A 20,493-nucleotide genomic window follows, 5' to 3' on the forward strand; every position below is an offset into this window, starting at 1 on the left:
CACATGCTGGGGAAAGAAGATGGCATAAAATAGCTAAATTCTGGTAGGAAGTTAATGCCTAAAATTTTAAAAAGCAGTATAAGAGTATTATTTACAAATATGATGATAAATTACAAGAAACTACTAGAAATGATTGCCTGTGGGGACAGAAGCATGGATTTGGTGAAGGCTGAGGTAAGGGACTATTTCTGGTTACAAGACATATTATTTGACTTGTTCTTTTTAAATATTCAATTTTTAATTTTTAATATTTCAATTTAAAAACTAATTCAAAAATCTAACAAATGAATTAAATTCTCTCATTACTGGATAGAACTTAATTCTTGTCAGTGAGTGCACCTAGGATTAAATGTCCTAGTCTGCACAAAAATTATCTGTTCAGTGATGCCAACCAAAACAAACTTAAAATACAAAATACCAACTCCTCATTTGTGTACCCTGATATTTGGCAAAAATATTTTTAAAGTCTTCTACCATTCAAAAGCTACTCAGAACAATTTTCTTCTCTTCAGAACGTATGAATTCATATATAATTCATGTATTTGCTAAGAAAAAAAAAATCCTGGGGCCAGCCTGGTGGTGCAGTGGTTAAGTTCAGGCGCTCCGCTTCGGTGGCCCAGAGTTCACAGGGTCAGATCCTAGGCGCGGACATACACACTGCCCATCAAGCCATGTGTGGTGGCGTCCCGTATTCAAAACAGAGGAAGACTGGCAACAGATGTTAGCTCAGAGCCAATCTTGCTCACTAAGAAAAAAACAATCCTCAATACCATTATGACCTCTTTTTACCTGAAAGGGTAATGTGAGTTCTGAAAATAAGGCAGCACAAGGCTTTTAGCGTTCCTTCTTCTCACTAGAAGAACCATAGATGAAAGCCATATTTACTTCAGTATCACTAATCACTCATTCAATTAAATAAAACCAAAAAGTTCAAAAGACAAGAGTGGCTTCTCCATGGGATGCCCACATCTGATCACGTCACTGACTCATTCTTCTCGAATCATAACTATTTTGTACATTTTTGACACTGTCTAGATTGTTCTTCCTTATCTACCTTTTCTAAAAATCACTCTGCCATTTTTAAAAAGTTTAATTGCATTTAAATGTCATAATTACAATAAATAATCCAGAAATATTCGGTTACTTTTTCTTCCAAATTTAGAAGATACAAGTTTTATATCTATTTATTGTATATTCAAAATAAGTAGAAACAAAATTCAAAACATGGCTGCAAAAAAAATGTATTACCTATTTTCACTTTCATCTTTATAGTTTATAAAGTTAACGGCTGAACTGAGAAAAATCATTTCTAAATATCGTAGACCAGCCATGTAGGCGAGTCACCACAGCACAGACATTTGAATGTAGAACAGTCTATGGGGACCAGGTCCAAAACTGAGGGGGTCTAAGAGGGCAAGTGAGAAGAGCCGTGACAAGGACAATGCTGTGCACTCACCGAAACCTTTCATCCCCTCCCCACCAAATGCAGAAGACTACATTTCTTAGCTGCCTTTGCCTCTAGTTGGGGACATGAGACTAGGTCCCTTAATGATAGCACGGAGCAGAGGCTCCCAAACCCCACCTGTAACCACACCGGACTGTGACATGTACAGTTTTCATAACGTTCAAAGAAGCAAATTAACCCTCTGTCAATGGAGAAATTAATGTAGCACATATTCAAACCTGGGACTATACACTATGCAAGGGATGCACTGCCTTAAGGAATGGTTATTGATAGTGTATGTTTGCATTCAATTAAAAAGTAGATCATTTTGATCCTGTGGGAAAAATTTTAAACACAGCATATTTCTTGGCATGAAACCATAACACTGGGGCAAATGGTTTCATTTATGCCCTCCATTCAATAATGTTTAAATCAATGCAAAACAGGCTAACGTTAGAAGGGGGGCAGCCTCAGAGATCAGAACATCTTGGTGTACCTAACTGCAACACTTATTCCTGTGAGCAAGTTGCTTGAACTCTCTAAATTCTAGTTTCAGGGTAACACCACCTCACGGGGCTTATGTGAAGATCAGACGGAACTCTCTGCGCCACATATGCCCAACAGTGGCTCTAGAGACAGACTCTCTGGGTTTCAAGCCTGGCTGTGAGGCTTTGGGCAAGTGGCTTAACTTCCCTAATCCTCAGGATCCTCATCTATAAAATGGCGATAATGACAGAATTTCTGATAAGGCCGCTGTGAGTATTAAATGAAACAGTCCATGTGTCTACACAATACAGCCCTGGGTCTAGCACGTTAGTGTTCAAAAACTACATAAAGACTAGGCAGATACACACATGGATTATCTCCATCCTCTTAATAACCTTATGAAGGAAGTACTATGATTTAGAAATAGAGGAGTGCTCGCTTCGGCAGCACATATACTAAAATTGGAACGATACAGAGAAGATTAGCATGGCCCCTGCCCAAGGATGACACGCAAATTCGTGAAGCGTTCCATATTTTTTGGTGATGGGTTGTAATTAGTATTTTGGTGGTGAACATGATGTAATCTATGCAGATATAGAAGTACAATGATGTGCACCTGAAATTTTTACAATGTTATAAACCAATGTTACTGCGATAAACAAAAAATTAAAAAAAAAAAAAAAGTCAAAAAAAAAAAAGAAATAGAGGGGGTTCTTGCTTCAGCTATGAGGACAAAAGTAGCATTGACATTAAGTTATGAAAGGCTGCAGTTTATTTTGCTGATCCAACTAGGGATATTTTCACCTTAAAAGAGAAGCATCTTTTCTCTAACCAAGATCACATATTATATTAGTCAAGATTACCTATTTTATTAGTAAAGTCCACAGGGAACTGTAACCCAAAGGATGTTAAACTTAAAATGAGATTAAATGGAAGGATCTGGGGGAGATTCATTAATCAAACTAAGATTAAAGGAATAAAAGAAATTCAGGGAACCTTAGGAACCAACATAAAGAAATGAAATGGGGAGGATTTTCACTTTTGATTTCTGTCTCTCCCCCTCCCTCCATCTACGGTGAACACATCTGCTTGGCCTCACGGTCTTCTACTACAGACTATCATTTCCTAAGTGGCAGGAGACTCGGCCCCAGGCTCACGTCATCCCAGGCAAACCTCCCACTGAAAGTGTAGCTCTGTCTCCACGTATACAGTCCCAGAAAAGAAGTCAGAAGTCCATCGCCTGAGGTCACGGAGGTCAGATGTGATGACCAGCAGCCCCTTCAGAACACAGGAGCAGGGTCAGAGCAGTGCTCATGGGAAGAATATGTCCGACAAAGAAAACAAGGGACCAACAGATTCTGAAAAGATTCACTTATAAGAGAGGCGCGTGCTACAACTACGAGCGAAAGCCTTGAATAATTTTCTCTATAACTGAATCATTCTTGAACAGGATCCAGTGATATAAATGATACAGATAAAAATCATACATTAGGGGGGCCAGCCCGGCGGCGCAAGCGGTTAAGTGCGCGCGCTCCGCTGCGGCGGCCCGGGGTTCGCTGGTTCGGATCCCGGGCGCGCACCCACGCACTGCTTGGTAAGCCATGCTGTGGCGGCGTCCCATATAAAGTGGAGGAAGATGGGCACCGATGTTAGTCCAGGGCCGTCTTCCTCAGCAAAAAAAAAAAGAGGAGGATTGGCGGATGTTAGCTCAGGGCTGATCTCCTCACAAAAAAAAAAAAAAAAAATCATACATTAGGGAAAAATTCTCCTTTGAGTTAGCAAGTTAACTTTTTTAGATGCCTAATTCCTCAGCTGCCTAAGGAACTCTTTACTTAGTATCATTTAAATTCTTTATTTCAAGAAGTCTGTAAAGAGTATTATTCCGGACTTGGGAAAATAACATCTTACCTTAACGATACTGCTGGAGGGAAAGTAGGTAACAGCTGACGCTTCCCTGAAATACTTCCTACCGCATGAATCTAGTTCCAATTGTGTAGAGCGGCAAAAAATATGTCAAGGAATTGCTTTTCTGTCAGCAAAATTCTAGTAATGAGCATTATTCGGAAACGCACTCATCTCTGTTCCTTAGATACATTTAGACCTTGCCATTCTCCCCTCGTACTCAACACTTCTTCGATATTTTCCTTCCCTTTATTTTTCTAGACTACATTCTGCTAATTTTTTTAACCTTATCTTCCAGTTTACTAATTCTCCCTTTATCTGTTTATAATTTCTGGTTAAACCATCAGAGATTTTTTTCCTTTCATTTATTATATTTTTCTTTTCTAGACATTCCATTCCATTCTTCAAATTTGCTTGTCTCCTGCTTGCATTCTCAAGTGTCTCCTTTTTTTAAATATGAAGCTACTTTTTTGTATTGTCTATATGATAGCTCGAATATTTGAAATCTTCATGGGTCTGTAGCTGCCTTTTCTTGTTCCTGCTCAAAGGGACTCAATCTTTTCTTTGGAACTTCGTCTGTGGGACTATTCTGAGGCCTGGCTTAAAGTGACTCCACAGAGGATTCTGTTACCTTCTGACAGCTCTCTCGGGGCGCCACCAACCTGGAACCACGTTAAAGTATCTGCTTAAGAGTTTTAAGACCACACTACTAGCACATATTTAAATGGTAATCCTGTGTAAGGACCATCTTGTGATAACAATTCTGAGAAGGCTTTCTCTTTTCTCTCCACCAGCATAGAATCAAGACATGACATCTTCCTTCCTGCCCTCTCTGTACTTCCCACTGTGGGTGTGCTCTGTGACATCTCAGCTGTAAGCAAGGGGTCCCAGTAGATTCTCTACTAAATAGGCCCTGGACTTTATCCCCTATCCCCAGTGTCCCATGGAGTCATCAAAGCAAAAGCTCAATGTCTCGAGGACCTGGCAAGTATCTTCAGGAGACATGGGGGTCACTCACATCCCAGGGTTCTGAGCTTCACTTATCTCGGGACTCCACAGTCTTATTTTCACGACAGCTCAGTATACATTTAAAACACAAACACACTCACACCCCATTTATTTCAGGGTATCTATCATTCCTATCATTCAGGTTACTACCAGACAAGAAAATCTTACTCTACACTTATCCTTTCCCCTCCTTAAATGCATTTCGACACCAAGTATTTGATACAACCTAAGAAATTTCTAATCCATCCCCATTGCTAATTAAGCCCTCACCATTTCTTAGGCTGTTCAAACAGCCTCCTAGCCCAGCCTCCTATCAGTCTCTTCCTCACACTTACGTTTGGGGGTGGTGAGAGACGGACCTACGCTCTAGACTGTCCTTTGGGTTTCAGTCCAGCCTAGCAGATTCTAGTTTGTGCTGGCTCTCCCCTACTTCATGTCCATCCTCCCTTCCTAACAGTCTGCCCTGTGGGCTCTAGGATACAGCACCAAATACAGAAGCAACCTTTTATAAACTGTGCGGCTGCTACAACTGCATATGTTATAGGTATAATGTCTATAATATATTCCTTGTTATATCTTCTAGTGTTTTGCTTCTCTGTATCAAACCCTGACTAATACAGTATATAGAGATCTGTCTCGTTCCTTTAAAGAGCTGCAGTGCGACCCATCAGATGGATGTAGGTTAGTTTATTCAACCAACCCCAAGTGCCCCGCTGATGGACAAATGGGTTGTTTCCAGTCCTTATTCTTATAAATGGCACTGCAATGAACAGTAACATTTTTTTAGACTTTTGCCAGTATATCTCTGAAATAGATTCCCTGAAGTGGACTATGAGTCAAACCATATTATGTCTAATAGTTCTTTCCCTAGTCTTAAAATTTGTAACTTCTTTTGGAAACCATGCAAGCAACTATGGCAGAGATTAGTAGCTATCAACATCTACCTCCCATCACCATGTACTAATAAAATTTTTAGTTGGGTGCTAAACTAAAGAGTACTTTTTTCAGCCTCCTTTGTGGCTAGCTGTGGCCCTGTGATTAAGTTCCGACCAATGGGATGGGGGCAGATTTAACAGGTACAACTTCCAGGTCATTCTTTAAAGAGAAGGAGAATTCCTTTCCCTTTCCCCCTTCCCCCTTCCTGGTGCTGAAATGTATATGTGAGGTTGGGAGCAGGGCAGCCGTCTGGGACCAGGAGCTGCAAGTCACATGTTGAAGACAGCAGAGAAACCAGATAGAGGGCCCTGGGACCTTGACGACTGAGGAGCCACCACGCCAGCCCTGGACTGCTAACCTGGATGATGTGAGAGAAGATAAATTTCCATATTACTTAAGGTCTTATTATGGGTTTTATTGTTAGCCAAATACATCTAACTTTTTGAAACTGTCTAATTCATGAATATATGTGTGATATCATAATATGTGTTTAAGATATCATTCCATAAATAAAATATAAGGGCTTAAATGCATAGATTTTATACACATTGCCTTACACTACTCAAAAGTTATCTTTTCATATCCTTACTTAAACTTGAGAATGTCCCATTTAGTTAAAATTACTGGATAATTAACCTAAATGAGCTATTATGTAATGAACACAACTCCCAATTAACTCACATTTTTACAAAGAATTGTCAGCCTAGTATTTATAACATAATATACATCTATATTTACCACTCTATGAAACTTTCCCAATACGAACTCTTTTAAAAAACTTTTAATGTAAAGGTTTGTATCTTTTTTTGTGTGTGGTAACATTGGTTTATAACATTATATAAATTTCAGGTGCACATCATTATACTTCTATTTCTGCATACATGACATCATATTCACCACCCAAAGACTAATTACAATCCATCACCACACACATGTGCCTAATCATCCCTTTTGTATCTATAGTCTGCTCTGTTTTAACTATTCCCAAATGTATGCTGGAAATTGAAGGATGAATATAGGAAAAAAGTCAATTAAATTAGTACTTATGGATACCACAAGTCTTCCTATTACCATCTCTTAGAAATCATCAGGCTACCCTGGTCTTTGAAATGAATCTATTTCATTCTTCTTTTATCTATTTGATTCTATCAATACAGAAACGTCTTCCACAAGGCACCTCAGACTAATGAATCAAAATGCTCCATTCTTTTTATCATTCCCAACAACTGGAAGTGTGGAATTGACCCCACCAGCAGGAAGGAGATCTAAGAGACTAACAGAGCTCGAGAAGAGTGGGCTGCAGGTAGGCAGCAAGTGAAGAATCAATGTCAGAACATTCAGAGCCCCACCTTAACCTCCCCAAAAAAGCAGAAATCAAAATATGGTCAGCTGCAAGACACTGATTTGAACCAGAGGCCAAGTCTAAGAAAACTATGGGTTTAAAGCATCCTGAATTCTATATAAGAACCAAGAATTATATAAGATAAATGGAGACAGGCAACATCCATTATTGCTTCAGAATCGACACACTGGTTCTCAATTTAGTATGAGTCAGAATCACCTGGAGAGCTACTAAGACAGACAGCTGGGCCCCACTGCCAGAGGTCCTAATTCAAGGGGTCAGGAGTTGAGGCTGAGGAATGCATTTCTAATAAGCTCCCAGGATGCTGACACTGCTGCCCAGGGATCAGCTTTGATCACCACCTGGAGAACATTCATAGGAAGATCCGAGTGGTTCCCCTAGCTTACTTCTTTCTGCAGAAAAGCTCTCCAGCTGTGAAAGAACTAGTGTTTTTTTGGTCTTTACTGAGCCATTAGGGGTTAAGAAAGGATTGAGTGTTAGAGTCTTTGAAATGGCACATAATCAATCATGGGGAACCTTCAGAAAAACTTCTGAGCCCCGATCCTCACCAGGGTCTTTCATAATCTCTCCCAGGGCGAAGCCTACAACAAATTTCTCAAGCTCATTCTCTTCGCTGGAATCCTATAACATTAAACATTTCCTTGCCAATCCTAATTTCAAAATTTGCAGCAAGGTGAATATTACTTTTCCAAACGTTTCTTATTCGGTCTCCGTGTATTAAATACTGAAAAAGAAATCTGCATTAATTGTTTAGCTTTAACAGCTGGTTGGCCTTACAAATATAATACCCATAGGGTATCCAAAGTAATTAGAAATCAAATAGCTACTCAGTATACACCATCGCTGTTTTCCTATTCACCTCAAGATTCTAAGTTCTCACATTATTTTTATTCCATAATGGACTACAGATCACAATAGAGTTCCTAAAAGACTGAGAGATTCAATTTAAAATGTTTAACTTAAGAGCAACGGGAACTCTGATAAGTTTCCACCAGAGTGTAAAAGGGCACAACTACTTGAAAAACTCTTCAGTAGAGTCTTACCAAGTTAAATCTACATCTACCCTGTGACACAGCAATTCCATTCCTGGACGTTTATTACCCAAAAGAAATGAAACAATATGTTTAAAAACACTTGTACTTGAATGTCCCTAGTAGCCTTGCACAAAATAGGCAAAAACTGAAAACAACGACAGACAGAGACAGACGTTTGTTCATCTAACAGGGGAACGGATAAATTGTGATACATTCATACAATGGAAATGCTATTCAGCAGTGAAAAAGGAATAAACTACAGATACAAGCAACAACACGAATGAATCTCAAACACATCAGGTTGAGCAAAAGAAGGCAAACACAAGAGAATACATACTGTATGATTTGTTTCTATGATGCCCAAAGACATGTGCAACTAATCTGTGATGATAGCAAGCAAGTGGCTAAATTTGGGGTGGGGAGAATCGATCCGCAAGGAAGAGGCAGGAAGGAGCTTCCTGGAATGACAAAAATGTTCTATGTCTTGTTTTGCACAGTAGTTACACGAATGTCTAGGACTGTCAAAAAATCTATCAAACTGAACACTTAATACCTGTGCATCTTATAGTATGTAAATCACATCACAATAAAACAAAATACGTTTTTAAGGTTATCTATTCAAGGAAAAGAATGATTTTCCAAAGCAATGTTTCTTAAATTCAAAATAAAATATACTTTAGACAGAATAAATAGTTTGATGTTTAAAATTTCCATTATGGCTGATAAAGAAGCAGTCATAGAAGAGTGGTTAGAAAATTATAAGTTTGAGGTAGAGGGAGGGTAACTAAACACCTCAGTTTGCCTTAGGCAGTCATCCCAGTGTAGACCTGATACCACAGCATTAATAGTGCCCCCTTCACTATCAAAAGTATCCTAATTTAGACGAAGGCCTATAAGGACACTTTAGCTAAAAGGGCATTTGATATTATTTAGTACAATGAGCTCATTCACCCTACATTTAATAAGCATCTACTATGTAGCTAAACATAGTCCCTATGTTCTTATTACCACTTTCCATTGCTTCTTTGCTTCCACAATCAAAATATAAAATGGCTAGATGGATTTTCCCTACAGTTAGCATGAAATATACAGTTGAGGACAAACTAAATATAGAAGAAATCAGAAAATTTTTTCTACAAGGGAAATATAAATTAAGCTTATGAAAATAAGTTATAATTTTTTGAGCTGTGTAAAATAAAAGGTATAAACATATTCACAAATATAAAATAAAGGAAATCTTTACCTGCTGCCCGGTAAAGTATTTTAGGTTCAAAAAATATACAAGGATTTTTATCCTCTATGCATGACAAAAGAAGTCCTTTGGCCTGGAAAGGGCTTCTGGGTACAACCACCTGTAAAAACAGATTTTTTTAAACACAATTTCAGTGAAAATGTAACTAGTAAACTCACTCATAAGGGTTGATATTTAAATAACCAATTGTTACTAATTAGCTATACAAATATTGTATTTTTAAATTAGTATTTATTATAAAATTCACATATTGTCCCAAAAAAATTCCATTTGTTCAACAGATATTTATCAGATGCCCACTATCTGTTGCTACTTTCAAAGGGCGTGCCACTCTCATCTCCAATTTTAATGTACCAAAATCTCCAACCTTCCCATGAAAAATATGGTCTTCATTTCCTAAGTGGAAAAATAACCCACTGAACTTGACAATCCAGGCACTGTAACATCCACTGTAACATCCAGTTACTGCAAAGCTCAAGGAGAAGCATGGTTACTGCAAACCTGCATTGAGGAAAGGGCTCCAGGACCTCCTGAGCATGAGGCTATGATGAGGAAGATGCTGACAATCAGGGCAGGGAGCACATGTGTTCAGGGCCAAGCAGTCTCTGGATTAATTCATCTACTGTTCACAACAGGAAGCTCTTGTTATTTTCCCCAATTTAGAAATAGAGACTAAGTCTCAAAGAGAGATCAAAGAACTTGCCCATGGTCACATCACTTCCTAGACCAGAGATTCTCACCCAGTCCTGACTGACGCCAGAGCCCAAGCTCTTAGCTTCTCCACCATTTTGCCTCAAATCGCAAACTTGTGTCTAGTTTTTAATGACTGTTAAATCACTGCATAAAGACAAGTGTTACATAGGAAGAGTTATAAAAATAAACCTGAATTTATCACAAAGACTCAAATAAGATTCCTTGAAGCAAACATCTGGCTTTCAAAGCCATTTTTATACCATTTTAATGAAGGATTTTTATTTAAAAACTAACATAGCAGCACAAATTTCACTATTTCATTTTCTGTAAATAGACTGCTAAATACATTGCTTACCATAACACACAATGTCTTTATCTTATGATCCTATTTTAGTTTCTCTTCATCTGCTTTCTTCATATATTTATTTTTAGACTTTTGTACTATATGTATTATCTCTTTTGGGATAATGAGAAAATGAGAAAGAGAAAGGAGGAGGGGAGAGAAGGTAGGGGATTGAGAGAACAGATCTGCTCTTAAAAATACTGGGTAATATCATAAACATTAAATGTGAACCAACGTTCAGCTCAAGCACAAAAATAACTGTTGCCGCAAACGTGGCTTCTATCCCAACCTACCACTTCCAGCTTACACGGAAAACTATGCAACCCCCACTCGGCTAAGAAAAATTTATGACTTTGATATGGTAGAAAAAACAAATAAAACATAGACATACATTCACAAACAATTCACGTTATCAAAAACAGCCCTGGGGGGACTTATCTATGAGTTTCTATAATGAATCCCGGGAAAGCTCTTCAGTAAATAGAAATAAAGATAACGTAAAAAATTAAAACAAAATACACAAAATATTTTTTTTTAATCAAAAGACTTAAGCTATTGTGGAAGACCTAAAATTACTGTGGAAGGCTATAAAAGAGAGATGCTTCAAAATTAATTGTTTGAGCAAGTGTTACCTTACCCTGGACTAGAAAACACACCTAGGTAATAAAGTCTTCTCTTAGTCTATTTAAAAAGTAAGAAATAGACTAAAAGCAGAAGTCCGATCCCTCTGACGTTGAGGTAAATATGGACTAACCAGAAGATTTATTAAAATTACCCCAGAATCAGTTAAGTGAGAAAGACACATTAGAAAGAAACAGAGCTTTGAAAAGACAGGGAAGATAAAACAACTTTATTCTCAGTCTCGTTCTTTGAAGTCTGTGAAATTAATGGCAGAATCAAGCTAGTGTTGCTTCAAGGAGAATGGTCTATAGACCTGGGCACTGGATAGCTGATCTAAAAGAAATACTAAGCTCTTTTTTTAAAAATAATTAAGTTCACATAAATTCCAAAAATCTTGCTTGCTTTCCTCTAGATAAACATATTAGTTAAGATTAATAGAATGAACTGAAATGGAAACATCAAATGGAGATCAAATAAAGCACATAGATGAGGATACCTTGATTCCTGGGCAGTGGGCAAAAAAAGCTTCCGGACTCTGAGAATGGTAGAGAGCCCCATGGCCAACGCAGCCCCAAGGGGACCGGATGGTGAGGCTTCCACAATTAAAAAGATCCCCAGAGCGATAGCGGTACTTGGCAGCTTCATTAACAATCTGAGGGGGGAAAGAGAGAAGGGTCATGTCACAATGAGTCCTTTATTCCCATCCATTTTCTTAAACCATTTTATTAGATCTTTAATTTTAAATATAGGCCCATAACAAAATAACTTGTAATGCACGAGCTCAAAGGTTACAAAAGTTCCTAAGATAGGGGGTGAGAGAGTGGGGGTAAGACTTCAATATTTCAGATGTTCAACTATAGTAAAATGCTATCTTCTCACCTGATCAAAAGCAGGGAAAATATAATCTGCAAACTGAATTTCTGCAATGGCGGTGGCACCAGTGACTGCAATTCCAATTCCAAATCCAACAATTCCTTGTTCACACAATGGAGTGTTAAAAACTCTATCTTTTCCTAAAAAAGAAAACAAAACAAAGTCATCTTAATATGACGAGTGAGAGTAACAATGCACAATACAGCTGAAAATGCAATGAGTTAATATTGGTGAGATGGAGCAAAAAGGAAGCATAAAACAAGTGAAGGAAATGGAAAATAACTGGTATGATGGCTGCTTTAAATGTGAACACAGTAGTTATATTAATTATAATTAATCTTAATGTTCCAATTAAAAGACAGATTGCCACATTGGGATAATTTTTAAAAAGCCAAACCCAACTACTTAAAAGAAAACACTCAAACTAATGATAACAGATAAGTTGTAAGTAAAAAGAAAGAAAAAATATGCAATGAAAAACGTAACCAAAGAAAGTTGATGTCACTACATTAAAGTAGACTCTAAGGGCAAAGGCATGACCAGAGATAAAGAGGGAAAATTCATACTGTTAAAGGGTTGAATTCACAAAGAGGACATTACTGTAAATTTAGACGCATGTAACAACATGGGCTCCAAATAAATTGGAATTAACATAATTAAAAGAAGAAATGGATAAATTCCTAATATAGTGGGGGACTTCAATCTAGCAATCTCACTAACTGATAAAAAAAGCCTACTAAAATAAAAAGGTAAAAACTATAGACGATTTGAACGTGATAAACAAACCTGACCTCACTGACATTCACAGGACACTGCCTCCGACAGCTAGGAATACAAGTCCTCTTCAAGTAAACAGAGAACACCAACATGACCTGAGCATAGAAGGGGCTAGAAATCCAATCTCAACAAATTTCAAAGGATTAAAGTCATACAGAGTCTATTGTCTGACCATGGTGGAATTACACTAGAAGTCAACAACAAAAGATAATTAGAAAATCCTTACGTTAGAGAAAATATATATATATCTAAGTAACCCATGGCTCAAAGAAGAAATAATGGAAATTAGAAAGTATTTTGAAATGAATGATAATGAAAAAACTATGTACCACAACTTACTGAGGTTACAGTTTCAACAATGGCCGAGTAGCTTTTTTTAGACTAACCCTCCCACATCTAATGACTATAAACTGCATAAAAGATTAACAACCACTTAAAGGCACTGGAGAGCCAAAAAGCAGGCCTGAATCAAAGGGGACTTTACCCTTGAAAGAAAGGAAGCATAATAGATGAGCATGACATTTATAAGGCTTGTCCCCTGCAGGGACTTTCCAGTCTCTGTGACATGGGACAACTAGAATTCAGACGGACACTCGGTCTTATTGGCTTGAGGTGTCAGAATGGAGTCTGGGGTTGCCAGTGGCTGGAATTGATGGACTAAGTCCCTAAAAGAAGGGTACTACATGAGGGCACCCCAAGATCTGTGCATAAACTCTGTTCAAATCCTCAGCTGAGCCCTGTGCCTGCAGAAGACTGCATGAGCCCAGCAGATAACAGCTGGAAGCTCAAAGAGCTGAGCAGAGATTTCAGGCTCTACCCACTAAAGAGGAGATAGAATCTGGAGTTTGAGACTCTTCAAAACAAAGGACCTCAATAAACACCTTAGGCTTCCCATTGAAACCACAAGGCATAGTGTTATTAGCGTATAACTCAATTCTCATTTGAAATTTCACCACCTCTCAGCCAATATCAGCATTTCATGAAAAATTCTAATTTCAGGCAGCTGGATGGACACAAGCAATGGCCACCATCTGGCCAGGTGACCAAAAGTCTGGGGACAGATCTGGGACTCATATTTCATTCCACAATCCAGGAATACCAGTTCTTCTTGGTGCGTAGAATTCACTTTCAGCTCATTCTTTTCAATGTGAACCACAAATAGGGCAGGTGCTGGGAAATGCCGACTAGACATATCCTGTAGTTTGCACTCTAAAAGCAGCTGCAAAAATTTAAGGCATGATTCATACTCATCTCAATCTGTGATTATCTTCCGAAATTGTGACCTCTATCCCCCATCAGTTCCCTTTTTGGCTTCGAGTAACTTCATAATTTCTGGAAATCTATGATTCCATTGAGCTCAGAAAAATTCATTGGTAGAAAGTGAGCACAGATTCCAGCTGCCACCTGTGGAATCCACATCCCTGGAACACCTGAGCCACCTTCACCAGATAAGATAAGCAGTGTTCTTGTTCATTCCTTGCTATTTCAAGTTCCCTCGATTCAGATATTTATCTCAGTCAATGTAAACTTTTTTGCTGCTAGAAGGCAAAAAAAGTTGAGTTTCTCAGAACTCCTACTCCAAAAATGCTCGGTTTGAGGAGGAGTTTCACAACTCTCTCCAACAAGTTTCTGTGATCTAACAGAAACTGCTTCAACATGAAATAATGTTAAAATCTGTTTCTATTTTCTCCCCAACAGGTAATGACTGAGGGTAAGCGCACAGGCAGAACGCACAACACTGATGACCCCCTCACCTGACATCGAGTCCACACGCACAGGATCCCAATGGGTGAATTAACACATAGGGTGATCGCAGTACGAGCTAAGACAGACCTGGGTTTAAGTGCCATCTCCACAAACTACTAAACTCCCTAAGGCTCAATTTCTTATCTGTAACAGAAGAATCGTGATACTGAAAAGACTAAAATAACTCATACATTTATCCAACCAACATTTATAAAGTATCTAATATTATATAGACACTCTTCTCGACGCCGAGGATACAGCAAAGAAAATAGAAAAAAACTCCTAACCTCACGGAACCTACATTCTAGTCAGGGGAAACAAACAATAAAAGCAAAATAAATAAGTAAAATATATAGTGTGTTAGATGATGACAAGTGCTATGGAGAACAGTAAAGCAGAGAGTAGGTGACTAGGGGGAGGAGTTGAGACTACATGATTTTAAATAGGAAGATGGGAAGGCCCCACTAAGAGGTGACATTTAAGGGAAGAGTTGAAAGAAGTAAGAAAGTGTACTGTGCATATATCCAAGGGAATAAATGTTCTAGGCAGAGGGATCAACAAGTGCAAAGGTCCTGAGGTAAGAGCACGTTTACCACATCAGAGGAAAGGCAAGAAGTCCAGAGTGCCTGGTCTGGAGTACGAGAAATAGTGATAGGAGATGAAGTTGAAGAGGTAAGAGGATGGGATGGGGAGGTGGCACAGATCAGACAGGGCCTTGCAGGTCACTGTAAGCACCCTTTTACTGTGAGAACAAGTGAGTCACTAAGTAGGTGAGCGACACAGGAAGCCATCGAGCAAAGTCATGCCATTCTCTGAATTGCATTTCAGCAAGATCCCTCTGGCTGGTATTTGGTGAATAGCCTGGAAATAGGCACGGATGGACACAGCAAGACTGATTACAGGATACTGCAATAATCCCAGTAAGAGATGATGACACATAATAGCAGAAAAGGTATAAGACCCTCGGTATAGTCTAAAGACAGAGTCAAAAGGATCTGCTGATGAAATGGATGTGCAGTATGAGTCAGAGACACAAAAAGGATGATTCAAAGGCTTTTGGCCCAAGCATCCTGCAGGAGAGTTGCCATTAACTATGAAAGGGAAACCTATGAAGAAGCACATTGGGATGAGATATCAGGAGTTCAGTTTTGGAAATGTTAAGTTTGAGATGCCTTCAGACCTTAAGGTAAAGCTATTAACTACTACTAACAGGATATATGAGTTACAAGTCTTCAGTATAAATATGGCATTAAAAAACATGGGGCTGGATGAGATCACCAAGTAAATTTAAATGGGTACACAGAGAGAGAAGACAGCCAATGTTAAAAAGACAAGAAAAACGATCAGCAAAGTTCAGAAGAAAAAAAGCCCGAGTTTGGAGGAAAATGAGGAGAACGTGCTGGCCTAGAAGCCAAGTGAAGAAAGCGTTTCTAAGAGGAGAGGGTGACAAACTTTGCCATATGCCACCAATTGAAAGTGAGATGAGGGCTGGGAATGTTATAACTGCCGACCTTCACATAAGAGTGTCTGCAAAGGAGGAGGAAGGAGAAAACAGAAGCCTAATTCAAGAGGGAATGGGAGAAGAGAAATTGGAGACAATGAATAATAACAATTATTTGAAGAAATAATGGTTGCTGTAAAGGAAAGAAGAGAAAAGGAGCAACAACTAGCTAAAGAGGAATATGGGATCAATAAAGGGATTTTTCAAGATGGAAGAAATAGTATATTTGCAGGCTGATAGGAATGATTAAGGGAGAACGGGGAAAACGATGATTTTGAAAAAACTTACTGAAATGGAGAGGGAACAACAACTGGAACCATGTCTTTGAGAAGGTGACAGACAAGGACAGGGTCTAGTATGGAAAGTTCAACAGGAACCCTGGCATTCCTGCAGAGTGCAGGAGGAACGTGCACGGGCACTGACGCTGGACACGGACAGAGGTGGTGATGAGAGCTTGTCAAATTCTCTCCTAGTTGCATCTATCTTCTTAGTAAAATATGAAGCTAGATTATTAGCTAAAAGTGAGGATGGGGGAGGCAGCGCCGAGGAGAGAAAGGAAAGGATGAAATAGTCACCCGGGAAAACGGAAGAGCACATGGACCAGGGACAGGCAGCATCACAGCAGGCAGTGTGAGTGGGCCGTGCAGACCACTAGCCTCGAACTTAAAATGAGATCGGTTGGCAAGACGTCATGTTTCACTCCAGCAACATTCAGCTCAGGTTTTAGGATTTAAACAGAGATGGATTTTACCAAGCAAATGATGACATGGAATTTAAACTGGGTATAAAGGGAAGAAAGGTCACCAGGGGAGTGAGAGACAGCGACAGGGTGGTGGAATTCATGGATTTTAAGAATCAATAAGGTCAAAGGATTGTTGGAGTGGAAGTACCAGAAGCAATGAGCTGGAGAGGTTCAAGATCGAGGACAGAGTTCAGGATACTTTAAACTGAGGTTATGGAGGCACTGCAGTTACTGACAATGACCAAGTCTGGGGTGTGACTGTACAAGTGGGAAGCTGAGGAAGGATGAAGGACAAGATCACTAGAGAAAAGAAGGATAGAAAACCGAGAAGCCAGAGTACCGAGAAGACCATCCGTGTGGGTAGTGACAGGAGTACCAGAGAGAAGGACAGTGAGCCAGGATCGGCCTGGGGTCCACAGATGACAAGGAAGGACAGTGTTAGCGCTTAGTTTTCAATAATTTATTGAATTATTTATGGAAAGTATTCAATAAATGTTTATTTTGAAAGGATAAATTAGATAATGAAAGCTAGGTTTCTTCTGATTTACAAATCAACGATAAATCTTTCTTCACTTTCTGAGATGAATTAACTCAACTTGGTGATATTTGGAACCAAATTCTTCAAATTCACTAAATTTAAGTAGTACTCTGTGATTCTATAATAATCTCACACAGACCACATCCTTGAGGTCAGGTGGTATATAAAATGGATATCCCTGAAACAGAGGACAATTTAAAATATTCAACCAAATGACAAATGAAATCTAAGATCAGTTACAATTCATATCTTTCAAAGGCAGCTGAAGTCTATAATGACAGAGTAAGTTTTTGAGGCTCCAAGAAAGCCGCAAGGAGCAGGAGCCTGTATCAAAGTGCTGAAACCACACTCAACATGTGTTGCTGGATGGTTAGTGGCTTTGATTCCATGTGAAAGGAAAACTATGCCTACTCTGAGACAGGTCTTCAGTGCCCCATGGCTCTGACTGGGTCAGAAAAAAATACTATCTGAATTACTTCTTTCTAAATCTAGATAACTGAGTAAAGTTAAATCAACATTTCAGATAAACTTACTGCTTTTGATAATATAGGTAACTAGAATAAAAGATATTTATACAGCATGCCATTTTCTTATATTTTGCTACTTTTGCTTAAATTTTACTATATCTTTGTATAAGTCCATGATTTCATGTCAATGAAGATACGTGTAGAATGACAGATGGTTGAGCATTTAAATAACTGACTTGTCAATTTCTCATTTGTCGAAGATCAAGCATTAAAACATCCACCACTTTCTAATACTTTTCTCCCTTTGTAAAGGGAATGTGATTAAGAAGTTTTATATCACTGGCAGCATACTGTCTGTTAAAGATATTGTCCAGTATATAATGCCAAACATCAAAATAAAACCAGCAGTTGACTTCTCTGGCCAAAGAATCCCAGATGGGCCCAACCATGTCCACCAGTGAACCCTGTTCTATTACAACACTTAGGCCACAACTGCAGACCCGAAACCATCAAAAGAATGCAAAGAGGCAGAGTGACATCAGCATCAAGGTGGAAAGAGTATTCCCGTAAACTCTCCCCCATAAGATACAACAAAAAGGACATTCACATATCAACAAAGGACTCTCACACAGCACAAAAGGACATCGAAGAGACCCATGCAGCCGCACAGCTGAGAGTGGACATGCTGGAGCCCCCAGAGGAAGAGGGGAGAGGTAAGGAGAAATCCTCACCCCGCCATCAGATCGATGACTCGGGTCTGCCAGGCTCCCAGAGAGGGGGGAAGGGAGGCCCTCCATGGGAAAACCGTAGCTCTCCAAGTTCTCTCAGCCTGTGGGAAACTCCCACACGGAGGAGTCGGAACTGTTGCAGGAGTGCCATCAACATCTGAGCACCCCAGGAGAGCAGATAGCAAGGAAAGCACTAGAAGCCCCCAAGGAACCTCCAGGATCAAGCGAGCAAAAGACAGAGCCACCCCCTGCCCTGCACGCCCAGCACTGCAGCTCAGCCGATCAGTCAGACCAGCCTCAGAGCAGCCACAGAGCAGTCATGGAACAGCAGCGGATTGCAGGGGGCTCAGACTACAAAGCCCCTGTCCCCACCTGGTGGCGGCAGGTGGAAACTGCAACCAGATATTTCCAGGATGAGGAAAAACAAAGCCAATACAGCAAGCGTGATGCAAAAGTATATTAAATCACCAGACCAGAAAGAAAATGACAAACACCCAGAAATCAACCCTGAAGGCACAAAAATTCATAACCTAAATGTCAGAGAATTCAAAATAGCTATCATAAAAAAGCTCAACGAATTATAAGAAAACACAGATAAACAACTCAACAAGATAAGGAGTTTGCTCATAAAAGAGATTGAAATCATAAAGAAAAACCAATCAGTACTGAGGGAGATGAAGAACACAGTGGAGGAGATAAAGGAAAATCTGGAATCTTTAAAGAACAGAGCTCACAATATGGCAGAAAGAATTAGCATTATTGAGGATAGGAATACAGATATGCTCCAGATGGAGGAGGAGAGAGAACTAAGACTAAAAAGAAATGAAGAAAGTCTCCAAGAAACATCCAACTCAATTAGGAAATGTAACATAAGAATTATAGGTATTCCTGAGGGAAAAGAGAGGGAAAAAGGAACAGAGAGCCTAATCAAGGCAATGATAGTTGAGAACTACCCAAATATGGGGAAGGAACAGGAAATACCAGAAAGTGAAGTCAATAGGTCGCCTAAATATATCAATAGGAAAAAGTCCTCTCCAAGGCATATAGTAGTAAAGCTGGCAAAAGTCAATGACAAAGAAACAATATTAAGGGCAGCTAGACAAAAACACAAAATAACGTACAAAGGAATTCCCATCAGGCTCTGTGGATTTCTCAACAGAAACTTTACAGGCTAGGAGAGACTGGAATGCTATACTCAAAATCCTGAAAGACAAAAACTCTCAGCCAAGAATACTCTAGCCAGCAAAAATGTCCTTCAAATATGATGGAGAAATAATAACTTTCCCAGACAAACAAAAGCTAAGGGAGTTCATAGCCACGAGACACCCACTACAAGAAATGCTCAAAAAGGCCCTCATGCCTGAAAAAAAGAAGAGAAAGGGAATACACAGCTTGGAGCAAGGAGAAAAACAGGTAGACAAAATCAGAAAAATAGTAGATCTTTATCAGAATAGGTTAGCAACCACTTAAATACCAAAATCAAAGATCAAAGGAAGGAAAACACCAAAAATAAATATAATCTCATCACTTTAAACACACACCCACAAGACAAGATGGAATAAGTTGTGACAACAGTAACTTAGAAGGGGAAGAGGAAAGAGATCGAATGGACTGAGTCTAAGGAAATTAGAGGCCATCAGATAATGGATTATCTCATCTACCAGATTTTTTATACAAACCCCAAGGTAACCACTAAACAAATAATCAGAACAGAATCACATATGATAAATAAAGAGAAAACTAAAAGAGTCATAAGACAGAACTACCAAACTGAACTGGTAGTCCAAAACACACGGGACAAGAAAAAAAGGAAATGCAAAAGAACCGGAAAATAAGTGATAAAACAGCAACATTAAGCCCTCATATATCAATAATCACTCTAAATGTAAATAGATTGAACTCCCCAATCAAAAGACACAGTGGCTGGATGGATTTAAAAGCAAGACCCAACAATATGCTGCCTCCAGGAAACACTTCTCAGCTCTGAAGACAAACACAGGCTCACAGTGAAAGGATGGAAGACAATACTCCAAGCTAAT

The 20,493-nt window shown here is 39.1% G+C and overlaps 1 protein-coding gene and 1 non-coding gene across 2 annotated transcripts in view; one reads left to right on the top strand and one right to left on the bottom strand.

Moving 5' to 3' along the window:
* Window positions 1–20,493, bottom strand: part of BCKDHB (branched chain keto acid dehydrogenase E1 subunit beta) — a 214,425-nt gene that overhangs the window by 161,178 nt on the left and 32,754 nt on the right. The window contains exons 4-6 of the mRNA XM_058566721.1: window positions 11,962–12,095; window positions 11,579–11,734; window positions 9,417–9,525 (exon numbers count right to left, since the gene is read on the bottom strand). Of these exons, the coding sequence (XP_058422704.1) occupies window positions 9,417–9,525; window positions 11,579–11,734; window positions 11,962–12,095 (399 nt within the window). The remainder of the gene's footprint in view (window positions 1–9,416; window positions 9,526–11,578; window positions 11,735–11,961; window positions 12,096–20,493) is intronic.
* LOC131420707 (U6 spliceosomal RNA) lies at window positions 2,362–2,468 on the top strand. The gene has a single exon (XR_009223627.1). It is a non-coding gene; the product is annotated as a U6 spliceosomal RNA (small nuclear RNA).

Source organism: Diceros bicornis, chromosome 23 (assembly GCF_020826845.1).
Source record: "Diceros bicornis minor isolate mBicDic1 chromosome 23, mDicBic1.mat.cur, whole genome shotgun sequence".
Taxonomy (NCBI): Eukaryota; Metazoa; Chordata; class Mammalia; order Perissodactyla; family Rhinocerotidae; genus Diceros; species Diceros bicornis.